This window comes from Quercus robur, chromosome 3 (genome assembly GCF_932294415.1).
Source record: "Quercus robur chromosome 3, dhQueRobu3.1, whole genome shotgun sequence".
Lineage (NCBI taxonomy): Eukaryota > Viridiplantae > Streptophyta > Magnoliopsida > Fagales > Fagaceae > Quercus > Quercus robur.
Genome location: NC_065536.1, coordinates 33,476,090 through 33,493,541, shown reverse-complemented (window position 1 = coordinate 33,493,541; position 17,452 = coordinate 33,476,090). Strand labels below are relative to the sequence as shown.

General features: G+C 35.3%; 1 protein-coding gene and 1 pseudogene across 2 annotated transcripts; both read left to right on the top strand.

Moving 5' to 3' along the window:
• The first annotated feature begins 1,127 nt into the window (after positions 1 to 1,127).
• LOC126717852 (F-box/LRR-repeat protein At5g63520-like) lies at positions 1,128 to 6,489 on the top strand. Of its 2 annotated transcripts, none has more exons than XM_050419781.1 (7): positions 1,128 to 1,458; positions 1,601 to 1,711; positions 5,099 to 5,191; positions 5,329 to 5,463; positions 5,804 to 5,908; positions 5,987 to 6,026; positions 6,116 to 6,489. In XM_050419781.1, exons 1-7 carry the CDS (start codon positions 1,237 to 1,239, stop codon positions 6,202 to 6,204), a joined length of 795 nt encoding a protein of 264 aa, XP_050275738.1. In that variant the 5' UTR covers positions 1,128 to 1,236; the 3' UTR covers positions 6,205 to 6,489. The 2 variants fall into 2 exon arrangements, with proteins under 2 accessions (XP_050275738.1, XP_050275737.1); XM_050419780.1 differs by having other exon boundaries at positions 5,329 to 5,493.
• A 7,910-nt stretch (positions 6,490 to 14,399) lies between these two features.
• LOC126719550 (exopolygalacturonase-like) lies at positions 14,400 to 16,529 on the top strand (annotated as a pseudogene).
• The last annotated feature ends 923 nt before the right edge of the window (positions 16,530 to 17,452 follow it).

The window sequence follows — 17,452 nt, the reverse complement described above, 5'->3', positions numbered from 1 at the left end:
AACAGGAAATATGGATCAAGGGGCACAAATCAACCAAATTGAATATATAACTTGTATAGCTAATTTAATACCAGAAACAATAAAAATCGTGGATAACGTTAAAATTTTGAGCTTTGTAAATTTTTTCAACTATCTTTGCCATTTCTCTTTTTTTTGTTCTTATTGGGATAAAGCTAAGAATTGGAAAAACTTGTTGGATACCTTTTGAGCCGGAAGTAGTGCACACCTCTCTTAGGTCTATCACGTGGCATGACCTTAATGTTTCTTTCTTCTTCAATCGTAGAGATCTGTGTGCTTCAGTGTCGATGAAGATTAGAGGTTAAGTGACAATTTTAAGAAAAACCAGAATTTTGGGTTTTGGATTTTTTCAACCCTGAACTAAAATTTCAGTTTTTATGGTACTTGTTTTGAGTTCATTAATGATATGTTGTTGCTGCCAACTAGTTTGTGAAGGGTGAACGAATGAATGGTAGTGTGAAAACGAAAGAGAAGAGAGGAGGTAAGTTAGAGTGCGCAAACAGCGTTACAAAAGGTTGGTGTTTATAGACTATATTGGTTAGTTTTGAAATTTTATGGATGTGCTTGGCATTGCCACAAACCTCAAGAGTGTTTAATGAATTTTACCATTTTTTTTTTCTCTAAATTTTGGTTTTGGTTATTTTATAGTTTCTGTATTTTTGAAAAATTTATAGTTCAATTAATATCATTAAAACATCTAGGACCCGTTTAGTAATGTTATTCTAGTAACAATGTTTGTATTTTTTTAAAATATGTGTGAATAAAAAAGTGTATAGAAATACATATAATATTGTTTAAATACTAAAACTATTGTTCAAAATACACTACTAAACATCCCCTAATATATAAATTTCATTAAATATCGTATAATATATATTTTTCATTCCATTTATATTGCAGAGTTAAATCCATAAAAATGTTTAATTATTTTCTTCGATGGAAGGACTGTAGTCACTGTACTGAAATAAGACGTAAGTTCTGACCAAAAAAAAAAGAAGAAAAAAGAAATAAGACGTAAGATAAAAGCTAGCGTAAGCATCCACTGCAAAGTTTTCAAAAAAAGAAAAAAGAAAAAGAAGACAAAAGACAATGCACCACGTGTAGCCAAATCATTTCCCAACGCAGAATAATTTGGCTTTGTAAAGGCAGTGGAGGTGCAGAGAGAGTGATTGTCGAAATTAAGCGAAAGCGTTTATGATTGGAAAGTAAACGGCAACGATGAGCTGTGGCGCCGGCGAGGCCTCCAACTCCAAAAGTAGGGGAAGGTTGGAGCTGATCATAAACGACGACATACTGGAGATGATTCTAGAGAAGCTACCGGCGTTGTCGTTCGCATCAGCGGCGTGCGTTAGCAAAAGTTGGAACAAAGTTTGCAATCACATCCTCTCTTCCCCGAAGCTCTCTTCTGCTCTTTCTTACTCTTTCAACCCCTCCACCTATGTACTCACTCATACTCTACTCTACTCTACTCATAATCATAATAATTTTTTACTATTTTATTCAAATCATATATAGCATTACTGGGTTGGGTTGGTTCAATTATTAGAATTAATTACATAATTTCTGTCTTGAATTTTGATAGATTGATGGTGTGCAAGAGGTTCTTCATAAGGTGCTCTCCAAGCCGATTCGACCTCATTTTGCTATTGCAAGTATAGGCTACAAACACAAACATGTCGAGGCTTTTAAGCTTGTATGTTTCATCTTAATCTTACTCTCTTTCTTTCTTTCTTTCTTTCTTTTTTTTTTTTTTTTTTTTTTTTTGAGAATCTAATCTTAATTTTATTCCTAATATTATTATTAGGCTAAATTCAGTTTTATCTCTTGCCTTTTACTTCACTAATGAAATTATTACTCTTTAAATTTTAATTTTTGTTACTCACTTTGTAAAATTAAACTGTACCATTTAATTGATATTTTTGTTCGATGAGTATTATTTTCTAAAAATGTTGAAACTACTTTATTTGCAAACAAATTTGGACAAAATGATCAAGATTGGCTCATTTTGACTTGATTAACAATTCAACTTTAAGGACTAATTTGACAATTGAAGAAAAATTAAGTGATTAAATCGGTTATTATTATTATTATTATTATTATTACTAATTGTAAGTTGGATTTTTGTTACTCAAATTGAAAATTTTGCACTTTTATCTTTGAAATTTATATTTACAAAATTGATTTTAGAGATATTATAAATTTTATTAGATAAGCGTTGCAAACAAACAAATAGATCAATTTTTGAACAAATAACAAAAAAATAGTAATTAAGAAATTTATTTATTATATTGTTGATGCATTACCAATTATATTCATTCTCATCTCAATTTGTAATTTTTGATAATAAAATTAGTAGTAGTTTTAGTATTTCAACAATGCTAGAGCCAAAAACTTTTCATATTTTATAGGGTAATGCTATTGATAAGTGTGATATTACCAATTTTACATAACCAAGCATTCTCATCAGGTGTTGTATCCCAAATGCCATTTTCACATATAAATACTTACTTTAACATACTACTTTACAATACACCATTCATAAGATATTCTATTCTTCTCTTAAACGTAATAAAATAATATATACAACACCTTACAATAATCTAAAAAGAACTCCTAAGCATTAAAACCCCACCCCCCATAGATAACCCCACCACATCCCACAACCAACAAGCACCCACCGACCACCAATATTAGCCACTGCTACCCAAAAAAGAAAAAAAAAAAACTCAAACAAACACCACAACCAATATTAGCCCACTGCAACACCACAACCAATATTAGCCCCTGAAAAAAAAACCACCACGATCGAGATCTTGAGGAGAGGAGGTTGGGCAAATTGGTGGCGGCTTAGGGAGAGGAGGTTCGGCGATTAACAGCAACTGGGTGAGGATGGTGGCTTGGCGAGAGTCGTTTGGTGAGACCAGGGGTGATGTTGAGACTGAGATCGGCGGTGGGGCGATGCTGGTGAGACTAGAGGAGTAATCAGCGACAAGTTCAGAGGAGAGATTGGACGGTTGCGGAGCTTGATTGGATGCTGGCGTGGATTAGGTTCTTGATCTTGTCCAATTGGGAGGATTGGTGGAGAGGAAGAGAGGATGAGAGAGTAATCAGAGGGTCACGGTGAGAGAAGAGAGAGAAAAGTAGAATAAATAAATATTAAAATGTTTTAGCATTCTTATCCGTACAATTGTATATTTAGAACTATACTGTTCATTCATGCCAAAACTATTTGCATTTAGAACAGGCTTTTTTGTGTTTAGAGCATCCACAGTCGGTTTTGCTATCTCATCTTATTTTACCATCCCAAAAAGCTACTTTATCAATTATAACATATCATTTTACAATACACCCAACATCTCAAAACTCTATTTTTTTCCCATTTTATTTAAATATTCTTTTTTATTCCTTTTTTTACTATTTTTTTTTTTATCTTCCTTTTCTTCTCTTTCTCCCTCAACCAGCACCGGCCACAACTAAACAAACAATCACCACCACGCCACCACTACCCTCGACCCAACAAAATCCCACCGGAACAAAAAACCCAAAAAAAAAACAAAAAAACAAAAAAACAAAATAAAACCCACCAAGTACCTACTACAAACCTAGCAAACCCATAGCAACCCAACCAACCAAACGTCGACCACCAAACTCAGAAACCGGCCACCATGTCAACACCACCAAACCCACCAAACGCCGGTCTCTATGCCGATCTCCACGCCGGCCACCAAACCCACCAAATGTCGGTTTCTATGCCGATCTCCACATCGATCTCCACGCCGATCTCCACCGCGCTGACCTCCAACCACCACACCCATCTTAGCCGCGACATCAACCTCGCCACCACGTCGATCTAAAAATCCGATCCGGCGTGAGCTCCGATCTGGCTTGGTGATTCGGCGTGAGCTTTGATCTGGCACAGACTCGACTGAGAAAAGCTTGACAATGGTGAGAGAGAGAGGGGATGAGAAAGAGAGCAGGAAGAGAGAGAAAAGAAAGAGAAAAAATGAGAGAGGAGAGAGAAATTGCCGGGTAAAATTATTTTAATGAGAGGGGAGCATTAAATTTTTTTTTTTTTTTTTTTATACCATTCAGCTACAGTACCATCTTACGTTTGAGATGGTACTGTAGCTAAATCTAAAAAAAAAAATTGGCTTTTCCCATATGGCCTTCCGGTTGTGAATCAATTTTTGGGCCCGTATGCCAAATGTACTTTACATTTGGCATATAACAGGCCCATTGTTGATGCTCTTAGTGTGTCAAATGCCAAATATTTGGCATTTAGCACACCTGATGGTGATGCTCTAACAAGCTTTATTTTTTTTAATTTTTTGAGGAGTACATAAACCTTACATGTAAGTTGATGTATCACCAATCACAAAGTAGTATTAAGACATTTATTTATTATGTGTTGAATCAATAATCACATTTATTGTCATTTAGAGTTTCAATCTATGTCATCCGCTTCTCATGATTGATCTCTTTATAATCGAACTAAGATATCGATCGGTTTTTGGTGTAAGCGGAGAATGAACCCAAATCTCTTATTCAATAATCAGAGATGTTAACAGTTGAGCTAACTGAAATCCACTATTGCGACTTAAGTATGTAAGTCTTGTGTAGTAAAATATTTATAATAACTTTTTAATTTTTTATATTTCTTCTTCTTAAATTGTTGAGGTGTTAAGTTGTAATTAATTTGTGAAACATCACTTCCAGATGGTGAGTATAGACTCTTCATTGATAGTACTATTATACACCAGTCACAATATGTTAGCTCATGTGATAAAGTTGTAAATTTTTGTGTCACTCATGTTAGCATTTTCCTTCTTTTAAATTTATTTTAGGCCATCTCATCTTTTTAACGCATCAGCACTTTGTTTTGTTTACCAATGCTGCAATTTCTTTAATGGCAAATAGATTGAAGGACAAAATTGATACATTTTGAGTTTTTCATGGATGGAATTGCAATTTTTTAAATTTGAGGGACCAAAATTGAATTTAAATCAAATTTCAGAGACAAAATGTGTATTTTGGCCTTTTTAAATTGTTACTTAATATTTTGTTATTGATTGTAATGCAGATAACAAAGAGATTGGGTCAGAGTACTCCATTAATTATTACTGTTGCTAGCGGAATAATCGGAAGAGATGCTCTTACCAATGAATTTAGAGAGGTTTTTATCTCTTTTCTTCTTTTGTTGGGTACTTTTTATTGGTAAATTGTCATTTTCTGGGGAAGTTGTCACAGAAGAATAAGGATTTTTCTTTTATCGATTTATTTATTTATTATTTTACATAAATGTTAATGTAGGTCAAATGGAAAGATATTGCTGGTGATTCAGACGAGGAATTTGGTGGGTACATAGGGAATAGATATAATAGGATTGCTTTGACTGTTGGCTATGTACCAGGATTAAAAGTCGATGCTGTCTCACTTCGACAATCAGTAAGGGTGACAACTTTGGCACTGAAAAATGTATGCTGATTTTCTCCAATAGGGGTTTTATTATTGTGGAAATATTGATAATATGTTAAAATAAGGAATGTATTAAAAAATGCCTATCTTAGATGATGTGGCAGGGTAGGCAAGACAATGTGGTTACAACATTCATTTTTGAGAGAAAATTGGAAAATGTAGCAAGTATGCCAGTTCAGATTAGATTGAGATATGTGGACTCGTGTAAATTTTTATCAATCATTGATTTTTAAGGAAAGTGTTAAAAGTTTTTATGAGCTCCTGAGCAGTTTGAGGATATTGACATTCAGAAATATTTGGATATTATTAGGAATCTCTTCAAGTAGTGGTGCTTGACAAGTTTGTGAAGCATATTAGGGATTACACAGCAACTGTTTTGGCATCTTCAGACCCAGCTGGGATTATAATGTTTGGAGTAAGTTCATCCTTCTATATCTTTAGAAATGTTTATCCTTGGTTTTGTTGCTGATATGTGATGTGAATGATGTTATAGGAAGGACCTGTGGACTTGAAACCCTTTATTGATGTGTTGGGTGAGTGTTGATCTACATATACAGGATATACATACCTTGTATAGAACTTTCTTATTGAGAGAAGGAAATTAATCTTGGTTTGGTGTTAGGTACTGGATGGCTTCCTTTGGTCTGTGAAAGATTTATACTATTACCAGTGACTTGGGGAAGAGCGATAAGTGGCAAGTTCATGATTTAATCGATGACAACTCATGTATGGCAAACTATGCCATGCCAAGGAAAACTGTCATTGTGGGTGCTGAGAGAGGCCGCTTTCTAATTTCTATACAGGTGTGGGACTGAAACTAGAAATGTTTGGGGGAGTACAAAATGTTTATCAGATGCTGCAGCTCTAGTATTTGCAAGGAACAAGACAAGTCTAGTGGTATTTATTTTTGTGTTTATTTATGCAGCACTCTTCAAATTTTGTCCCATATAAATTGATATTACATTTGCTAGCATGCACGCTTTATATTTTTAGGTCTCTGTTGCTCTTATTATATTGCCTGATATAAGATTAAGGACTTTTAAAATTTTACTAAGAAAGCTGTCAGTATTTTTATGCATATTGCCTGGAAATTTTTTCTTCAATCAATGTTATGGAGATAAGAGACAAATTTGTATTTGAGCAATTCAATTTCAATGTTTATACAAACTCAAACGTCAATCATTAAGTTTATCATCCTTGTGCTACATAAGTATTCAATTTCCTTCACTTGCCTCAAAAGTTCAAAGATTTGTATGCTCAACTGTGAAGAAACAAGTGAGAATTGCAGAGATGCGTGAAAGAGAAAAGAAGCAAGGAAAAGAAAAGGAAAACCAGAGAGAGAGAGAGAATTGAGAATATCAGAGAAGAGAAAACTGAATTATGATTTTCTTGAATGAATTGAAATACAATACATCTCACTTATATATAAATGAATTTACACGCATAAAATAGGATCCAGAACTTTCTAACAATCCTAACTAACTTGTAACAGAATTTCCCGCCATCTCTGAAGCTTGAACTGACTGGGTTTTAACAGACACATGCCATACCAGAATCACACGAGTTATAACTAACTCTTATCCACACTGAAACGACATAGTTTAATTTATTGGTTCACACGTGTGTATGAGTCCAATACGTGCTTAACCATCTTCTTCCTTTAACTGTAAATGATGCTCTGTTTTTCTATTGTTATCATCCCCCCTCAAATGAATGGGGAAGGAACGAGGCATGAGTTTGTCCCGAAATAGGAGAAACAAAGGACCAGGCAAAGGCTTAGTGAATATATCTGCAAGATTATCTTTGCCAGAAACAAAGGAAATAGCTAAGTCCTTGTGAAGAACACATTCTCTGATGAAATGATAATCCACTTCGACATGCTTAGTACGAGCATGAAAGACTGGATTCGAAGCAAGAGCAATGGCAGACACATTGTCACACCATAAAACTGGAACATGATGAAGGAAAAGTAGAAGATCACGAAACAACTGACGAAGCTAGGAAAGCTCAGCAGTAGTGGTGGCAAGTGCACGATACTCAGCTTGTGGAGGATCTAGACACAGTGCTCTGCTTCTTAGATGACCAAGAAATAGGATTGGAGCCTAAAAACACCATAAACCCAGTGGTGGACTTCCTGTCAAAAGGGTCACCTGCCCAATCAGCGTCTGTGAAGGCAGTTAAAGTAAGGGGACCTCGAGAGAAATAAATGCCATGAGAAAGAGTGCCCCTCACATATCTGAGAACTCTCTTAGCAGCCTCCAGATGAGCAGATGTAGGAAATTGCATAAATTGACATAACTGATGAACACTAAATGCCAAATCTGGTCTAGTAAATGTGAGGTACTACAGTGCTCCAACCATGCTTCTATAAGTAGAAGGATCAGACAAGGGCATACCAGAATCTGGAGTAAGTCTTGTGGCGGGACAACATGGAGTTTTAGTAGGCTTAGAGTTATGCATATTGAAACGATGAAGAACATCAGAGGCATACTTTGTCTGGGATAAGGTAAGACCATACTTGGTGGGTGTGATTTGAATACCCAGAAAATAATTGAGGGGGCCAAGATCCTTGAGATCAAAAGTGGCACTGAGAGCTGAGATGAGATAGGTAATCTGGTTAGGAGCATTACCAGTGATGATAATATCATCAACATACAGCAGTAGGTAGAGAATAGTAGAGCCAGACTGATAAACAAATAGAGAAGAATCTGCTAAGGAAGCCACAAAACCAAGATGAAGCAATTGGGAAGTGAACCTCTCAAACCATGCCTGTGGTGCCTGCTTCAATCCATAAAGGGATTTGAGTAATTTGCAGACATAATGAGGTTTAGAGGGATGAACATAACCCTGTGGTTGCTGCATATAAACCTCCTCCTTGAGATAGCCATGAAGGAAGGCATTGGAGACATCCAATTGCCTAATAGACCAGTTAAGGCTGACAGCAATGCCCAAAACCAATCTGACAGTAGCAGGTTTTATAATAGGACTGAATGTTTCTGTGAAATCAATTCCAGGTTGTTGATGAAACCCCTTGGCTACCAGCCTGGCCTTGTATCTGGCTATTGAACCATCACTGTGAAGCTTCAATTTGTAAACCCATTTACACCCTACCAGATTGAAATGATCAGAAGGAGGAACAAGAACCCAGGTTTACTGTTTCTGCAATGCATCAAATTCAGCATCCATTGCCTTGCACCAATTTGGATAAGAAGAAGCTATTTTGTAGGTAGGTGGTTCAGTAAAATTATAGTCCAGAGTGGCCTTATAGTAGAGTTTAGGTTTGGATATGCCACTCTTGGACCTAGTTTGCATGGAGTGAGTGTTAACAGGAACAATTGGTAAGGGTAAAAGGTTACTAAAGGAGGAAATATGTGGGACAGAAGCAGGTAATGATGGCAAAGTAGAACTAATAGGAGCTGTGGAAGGAGGATGGGGCAAGTTGTAGTGCAACTAGGTGAAGCAGGAGCAGGAGAATGAACTGTGTGAGAGGGTTGATCAAAGGAAGTGGCAAGAGGTGTGGCAGGAGTGACAAACTATGGGGCTGGCCCTAAAATAGAAGGTTGATGAAGAGAATGTAAGTAAAGAAGATTAGACAACCAAATTGAGTGAGATGTAGGAGTGACAGGTGATTGTGAGGAAGAAGAAGTCAGTGTAGTAAAAGGGAATTTGGATTCATTAAACAAAACATACCTAGAGGTATACATAGAATTTGTAATGGGATCAAAACATAGGTAACCTTTGGAAACAGAAGAGTAACCTAGAAATACACATTCCTTGGTTCTAGGTTCAAGCTTGTGTGAGGTGTAAGGTCTGAGAAGGGGATAACAAGCACATCCAAAGATCCTGAGCTGATTGAGATCAGGTTGGGAGTGATACAACAGATAATATGGTGAGTGGAACTGAAGTGTTGCAGTAGGAAGCAAGTTTATGAGAAAAACTGCAATTTGGACAGCATAAGACCAAAATTGGAAAGGTAGGGAAGCCTTAGACAGTAAAGTAATTGTTGTTTCTATAATATGTCTATGTTTTCGTTCTACCAATCCATTCTGCTATGGAGTGTATGGATAAGAGAGTTGATGGAGAATACCATAGGCAGATAAGTAAGACTTAAACTCCTTAGAAATATACTCACCACCCCCATCTGATCTTAAGATTTTAAGTTTTGATGAGAACTGTGTTTCAGCCATGGATTTGAACTTAACAAACATAGGAAAGACCTCAGACTTGTGTTGAAGAAAATAAACCCAAGTAAACCGAGTATAGTGATCAACAAACAACACATAATACTTGAATTTATTGATGGAAGAAACTGGAGCAGGGCCCCATACATCAGAGTGAACTAATTTAAGTGGGGAATGAGCAGTAAAATGGGAAGTAGGAAAGGGGAGTTTATGAATTTTCCCACTAAGACAGTGTGTACAAGATACACTGGTACAATTATTTGAAGAAATCTTAAGACTAGGGAGAAGTGTTTGCAGGACTTGAGCATGTGGATGACCAAGCTTGTTGTGCCATAATTCCCAAAGTGAAGATGTGGAGGCAACATGATTGCAGACTCTAGAAGGTAAAGATAGATTAGGAGCTTTACTAGGGTAGATAGGGTATACACCCTGTTCACTCCTGCCCTGGTAAAATACTCTCCTTGTGGTCAAGGCCTGAACAGATAAAAGGTTTTCATCAAAAACACCAAGAATTATTATCATGGCAGAGTTTGTGAACAGAAGCAAGATTTGAAGCTATTGAAGGCACTCTAAGGACATTATTAAGATGTAAGGATGAGTGTTGAGTAGGGAATTGAACTTTACCTATGTGAGTGATAGAAAGGTTTTGACCATTACCAACAGTTAGGTGATCCTGTCCAGTGTAAGGTTTTGGGAAGGAGAGTGCATTGAGGCTGGATGTGACATGATCCATTGCAGCACTGTCAGCTAACCAAGGCTGTTCTTGAGCAATTGTAGCATTGGAAGCTGTTGCCATAGCAGCTAACTTGGTTGGAGGGTGCTTTCCTTAATAGGCATAGTCCATGCGATGGTAACAATTAATTGCTGTATGACCACTCTTCCCACATATCTGACATGATGGCCTCTCATTTCTTGAACCTTGAAACTGTGATGATGGAGAGAACTGAGAGAACTGATTTGAATGGTTCTGATTTGAAGTGTATGATGAAAACTGATGTGGAAAAGCATTAGATGCTCTACCACCACCATTGCCTCTTCCTCTATTATTGTTATTCCTTCCTCTTCCTCTGTTGTTGTACTGATTATAGCCACCACCACCTGATCTAGGTGTGGCATTCACTGCCATAGCAAAAGTCTCTTTAACATCAATAGACTCATTCAAAGATTCCTCTTCTGCACCAAGTAGAGTAGTGAGTTCATCAAAATTCACTTGTGTACTCCTTGTTCGTATAGCAGATTTGAAAGCATTAAATTCTTTGGGAAGGCCTTTGATGGCTATGTGAAGTAATTCTTCATCATCAAGAATTATTCCAACTACCATCAGCTTATCTCTCATAACTTTGATCTTTTGAAGATACAGATCAACAGAATCACAGCCTTTCCTAATGTTGTGAAGTTCTCCTTTTAGATTCATAATGTGTGATCTTGAGACTGAAGAAAAACGGTTTTCAAGAACTTTCCAAACTTCCTTTGCTGAGTGACATCCCACAGTTAGAGCAAGAACTAAAGGAGTCAACGTTGAACTAATGAAGGTAAGAGGTGCTTTCTCCTTTGATTTCCAGATTGAATACTCTGGATTGAAGATTGCAGTAACAGATCCTGAAGGATCTGTGAGGAATTTCTCAGGCATTGGTTGAGTATCATCGAGTAACTCAAATAAGGAGTAAGTTTCAAGCACCATTGAGATTTGATGTTTCCAAACTATATAGTTGGAACTGTCAAGCTTTATTGTCATCATGTTTGACATGTTTGACAGCAATAAAAGAGGTTGATTGATCAAATTGATCGAAGCAGTAGAAGCTGTAGAGGAAGACGCCGTAGACGCCATTGTTGAAGATGAAGATGGCATTGCAGTAGAAGCCATCTGTTCAGTGAAGGCCGTTTGTGGCTCTGATACCATGAAGAAACAAGTGAGAATTGCAGAGATGCGTGAAAGAGAAAAGAAGCAAGGAAAAGAAAAGGAAAACCAGAGAGAGAGAGAGAATTGAGAATATCAGAGAAGAGAAAACTGAATTATGATTTTCTTGAATGAATTGAAATACAATACATCTCACTTATATATAAATGAATTTACACGCATAAAATAGGATCCAGAACTTTCTAACAATCCTAACTAACTTGTAACAGAATTTCCCGCCATCTCTGAAGCTTAAACTGACTAGGTTTTAACAGACACGTGTCATACCAGAATCACACGAGTTATAACTAACTCTCATCCACACTGAAACGACATAGTTTAATTTAGTGGTTCACACGTGTGTATGAGTCCAAGACGTGCTTAACCATCTTCTTCCTTTAACTGTAAATGATGCTCTGTTTTTCTATTGTTATCAAACTGCTCTAGTGACTTAGCTTCAATGACTCGAAGACTGAAGCAGCAGTTGGCTCAACGACTCAATGACTAGCATCAGGGTCTTAATGTCTGAGGTGCAAATTGACTTTTTTTTTTTTTTTTGAGCAAATTAACTTATTTGGTCTTAAATAAGTTTGGTTTTAGCATTGTAATAATGTACAAGTTAAAATGGCAACTAGCTTCTGGTTTGACTTTCTTTCGTTCCTCGTCTTATAGTGTTGCACCTGCACTATTGGTCTCCTCCTTACTTTATGAAAAATTATACAATTGGTGAAGAAATCTACAAAAATTATACAATTGGTGAAGAAATCTACTTAACATCGATGGGGAATTGCAATCATCGAGTGTATGAATTCTTTATTCTTTTTAGACTAAAGAGATTTCTGAACATCAACGCCAAATTGGAAAGATTAAATAGTGATTAAATAAAGAAGTTTGTTTGTGCTTTCTTTTGTGCATAAACAAAGCTGTATAATTAGATAAAACAAAACCGAATGCTGGTGGAACTCCTCTTTATTCTAATATAGGTTTTCTAAACGACAGGAAGATTAGAATCTGAAAGTTCAAATAGTGTAAAACATTATAGCTTGTTTAGACCTCCAATTTAAAAACACAGCTTAATTGCTTTTACTCTAACTTATCTACGTGCAAAACAAGAGTATATGAAGTGCAATAAACCGGAACTACTCTAGCGCATGAATATAAGCAATAAACAATAAACACTCAACTATATGATTAATCATTATTGTTATTAACATCAACTTACCTAATTAATTTTGGAGAACACTGATTTCTCTCTTCCCTATTTTTTGCTTGCTGTTCACAAATAAAATTTATAAAAAAGAAGAAGTCCATTACCAGCTTTTTTTTGTTCCATTAGCCATTCTTTTCTGCTCAAACAAACATTCCCTCGCTCTTTTGAGGAAGTCGACAAAGCCAACCCAAATGTGTATGAGCAGAATGACATACCTTCTTCTACCCTTGAGTAAGTTTGTTTTCTTTTCTTTTTTTAGGAAATGTGTGTGTGTGTATGTGTGTGTGTGTTTAAAAGCATATGAATTGGTTATATGAAGTCATTCTTGTATATCTGTGTTAGATTAGATTCATAGCAAAAAAAATTTTTATTTTTTTTATTTATTTATATAAGTTTCCAGTGAAACTCGAGTTCCAAAAATTGTCACGTAACTAATATAATATGTTTCATGTTTTGTCACATAACAGATATGTTGGCAAAAATATAATTTTTGATCAATGTATATTTTCTTCGGTTTCCATCTCTCCTTTTCTCATTTTCTCATTGAGTCAATTGTATGGGTTCAAATCAAATAAACCCAAGTGGTTAAAGAATTGTTGGATTTTTTTTTTTTTTTTTTTTTTTTGCTTTGATACTTCATTATCGATTGTAGCCCAGACCATGTCACCTGACATTCCGTCCCACCCAACCAACAACTTGAGACACCTAGATTTGATTTGAGACACCTAGATTTGATTGGCCATTCAATCGGCAGCAAATCCCTAATCCATTCACCCGATTAAATCAAGTTAAGTGGTGGCTCATCCCTAATACTAGGGGTGTCAAATGGGACCTAATAAAATTTCTAAAATGCCCCTTAAACTTGAAAATGACTAAAGTACTCCTAAAATACTTTAAAATTTCCAAAATACCCTCCAAACCTAAAGAAAGACCAAATATGCTAAAAAAAAACAACTTAAAATTACCAAAATACCCTCAAAACTTAGAAAATGACCAAAATACCCCTAAAACCTAAATATCGACGAAAATTACCCCCCAAACCAAAAAAAAAATGACAAAAATACATCTCAAAACCTTAAAAAAAAATGATAGAAATACATCCCAAAAACAAAATAAATTTACCAAAATACCCCCGAAACCTAAAAATTGAGCAAAATATTGGTGGGTTTCATTATTTGCTATTGTAAAGCGTAGATAAGCATCTTGCCTATGCTAATTTTGCACAATTTTGGTAGAATTTACTAGACTTTCCCCCCCTTACTAACGAAAGTATTCACTCTGGTTACATGATAAGATGAACATATTTCAGGTGGCTAACAACATGCCATTTAAAGCAAAGAAGTTAAGATGATATACAAAAGTAAAATAATCTTATCTTATACAATAACAAACGATAATTAATTAGTGGAGGAGAAAGCACAAAAACTAATAATAGTACAGAAGTTGAAGTATATATAGGAGAGTTCTTAGCAACCTTGCATTAAATTAGTTAATATTAGTTGAGTAGTTTCAATGGTGTGGAACTTAGGTATTGAAGTAAAAATAACTTCAAATCAAATGGGGTTACCATCATTTCGTACAGCAAACTAGCAATAGAAAGAAAATAAAGAACAATAAGATGGGAAAGAATTTAAGCATTGCAACAATTTCCTTGCTATTGGTGTTGGCATCCACCAAATCCCAGCAGGTCTCTGATGTTGAATCATATGGAGCACAACCTAATGCTGATATAACCTAGGTATAAATACGTAATTGGCAAGAAGAGTGTGTTCTAGTTAACATCACTAGTAAAGCCTTTTAACTTTAACAAGAGAACTTAGGTTCAGACTTCGTTTACACTAAAAATGGATTGATGTCATGACCAGATGATAAAAAATTAACATGCAAAAAGATTATTATATACTGATCTTGATTTTTTATTTTTTTTTTTTTTTTTTTTTTTTTTTTTGCAATGTGTTTAGGCTTTGACAAAAGCTTGGAAAGCTACGTGCGCAGTAGCAGGAAGTAAAGTTGTGATTTCAGCGGGGGTATACAAACTAGGTTTAGTGACTTTGTTGGGTCCATGCAAAGGTGCAATTGAGTTTAACCTTCAGGGAACCCTATAGGCCCCATCAGATGTTGCCTCCTTCAACGGTAAAGATGGTTGGGTTGCTTTTGAACGTATCAACCGTCTCACTGTGTCAGGTGGTGGAGTTTTTGATGGCAAAGGACAACAAGCATGGCAAAAAAATGAGTGTGACAAAGACAAAAACTGCAACGTACTTCCTATTGTAAGATTTCAATCTTAATTAATTAGCATTTATATTCCATCATTTTCTATTAGATATACATCGACACTACAACTTTAAAAAATTTACTCGTTAAAAAAAATTTCAAGCATTTATATGTTAAATGATGTTTTACTAATAATTTGACAAGTTTTGTATAGTTATGTGTCACAACTCAAAAAAGAATTAATTTTAAAATTTATATATGAGAAAGTTTATGGAGTACTTTTTGTGCCACGACACTAACATGTGTGACTATAAGCGATATAGAAAAAACAATGGTTAAATATAAAAGCGATAATTCACCAATCACAATCACACATGTAATCTTTTGACAAAGCTTGTGGTCTCTGAAGAATTGTTTATATAATATAATATTATTGAAGTAGTACCAACCACGTTCATAGAAACATTAGTTTATAAATTTTTATGTAATAATATTTGCTACAACTTTACCATTTTTTTATATTGATTTAATGATCACGTTTGTTTCCAATCAATTTTATTTATTTATTTTTGTATAATTCAAAGAATCGTTACCATTTTACTAATTAAAATGTTTTTAAATGAAACTCGAGCGCTCATATTTAGCGTTTTCATTTATCTAACTTGTAAACATGAACAGAATATAAGGTTCGACTATGTCACAAATTCAAAAGTCCAAGACATTACATCAAAGGATAGCAAATATTTCCATATCAACCTTTTGGAATGCAAGAAGTTGCAATTCCAACATGTTACCATAACTGCGCCCGTAGATAGCCCCAACACCGATGGAATCCACGTGGGACGTTCATCTCAGATCACCATTACCAATGCCGATATTGGAACAGGTGATGATTGCATCTCCTTTGGTGATGGAACCCAAGATATTACTGTTAACCAAGTAACTTGTGGACCTGGCCATGGTATCAGCGTTGGAAGTCTTGGAAGGTACCAGAACAAAGAACCTGTTTTAGGAATCAGAGTTACTAGTGCCACACTTAGCAATACAGATAATGGTGTTAGAATCAAAACATGGGCTGCTTCCTCTTCTGGAGTTGCATCTGATATACATTTCGAGGATGTTGTCATGAACAATGTTGCCAATCCTGTAATCATTGATCAAAACTACTGCCCAAACAGTCAATGCTCAAATCAGGTTATTATAAACATCACAAATATATACACAAATTTTGATGTTTAAAAAAAAGTAAAACTACTAATATCGAATTCTTGGGTGCGCTTTTTTGTTTTGGTTTTAGTCTCCCTCTAAAGTTAAGATCAGTAATGTTAGCTTCAAGAAAATTAGAGGCACTTCTTCGATAAAGGAAGCTCTGAATCGTATTTGCAGTAAGAGTGTACCATGCCAACAAGTGGTGCTTTCTGACATTGATCTCGCGTCTAAGGGAGGTGGAGAATCTGCTACTTCCACTTGTACTAATGTCCAGCCTGCAGTTTTGGGCAAGCTAAACCCTCCTGCTTGTACCAATAAACATTAATGAAATGCTTCCCAAGCTATTAAAACTAACGTAGAATGAACAAATACAATTTGCAGATAGGTTATCGGGGTTCTATTCTAAATAGAATCCCATCTAACATGTTCCCTTTTTCTTTATTTAAATGAAATTGGGGAATTTTTTTAGTTATTTTTTGAGTTGTTTAAGTTCAGCCTTTTGTTGAAATTTGCTATGATCTGTAGTATTGTTGTAGATAGTAATTGTTCTATTATTGCAATTGAGATCATTCTTAATGAAAATCAAAAAAATTATTCAACTCTTCCTAAATGCTTTTTATTCTTAAGTAATATTGTCCACCAATATTGTTAAGCATCTACTACCAATCCAATTTAGTACACAATCGGGTAAGTAAACAAAAACAAAATGAGCAAAATTTTAGGTTTCGATGAAATTTTGATCGTTTTTTAGGCTCCGGAGGTATTTTGGTCATTTTTGGGTTTTAGAGGTATTTCATTCAATTTTTAGGTTTAGGGGGGTACTTTGGTTTTTTTAGGTTTCGAGGGTATTTTGGTCATTTGATGGGTTTAGGGGGTATTTTGGTCATTTTTTATGTTTTAAAGGTATTTTGGTCATTTTTTAGATTTAGGGGGTATTTTGGTCATTTTAAGATTTCAGGGGGTATTTTTTTCATTTTTAGGTTTAGGAGGTATTTTGGTAATTTTGGAAGTTTTATGGGTATTTTGGTCTTTTTAGTGGTTTTGGGGTACTTTAGAGTTTAGTGATTTGTAGAAATGATATTTGGGCTTAATTGGGTACCTAGTAAAAACCCAATTAGCATTAGTTATAATTGGGTCTAATTGAGTTACTACCCATTTAACCCAATTAATAATTGGGTGGGTTTAGGTTGTATTTAAGTTGGTGGGTTTGCGTGGGAAAATGGGCATGAGTTGATTTTGCCAACTTGA

Coding starts and splice junctions, on each gene's coding strand:
- LOC126717852 (XM_050419780.1), top strand. CDS start 1,237: ATGAGCTGTGGCGCCGGCGAGGCCTCCAACTCCAAAAGTAGGGGAAGG. Junction 1,459..1,600: donor CTTTCAACCCCTCCACCTAT/GTACTCACTCAT, acceptor GAATTTTGATAG/ATTGATGGTGTGCAAGAGGT. Junction 6,027..6,115: donor ACCCTTTATTGATGTGTTGG/GTGAGTGTTGAT, acceptor GTTTGGTGTTAG/GTACTGGATGGCTTCCTTTG.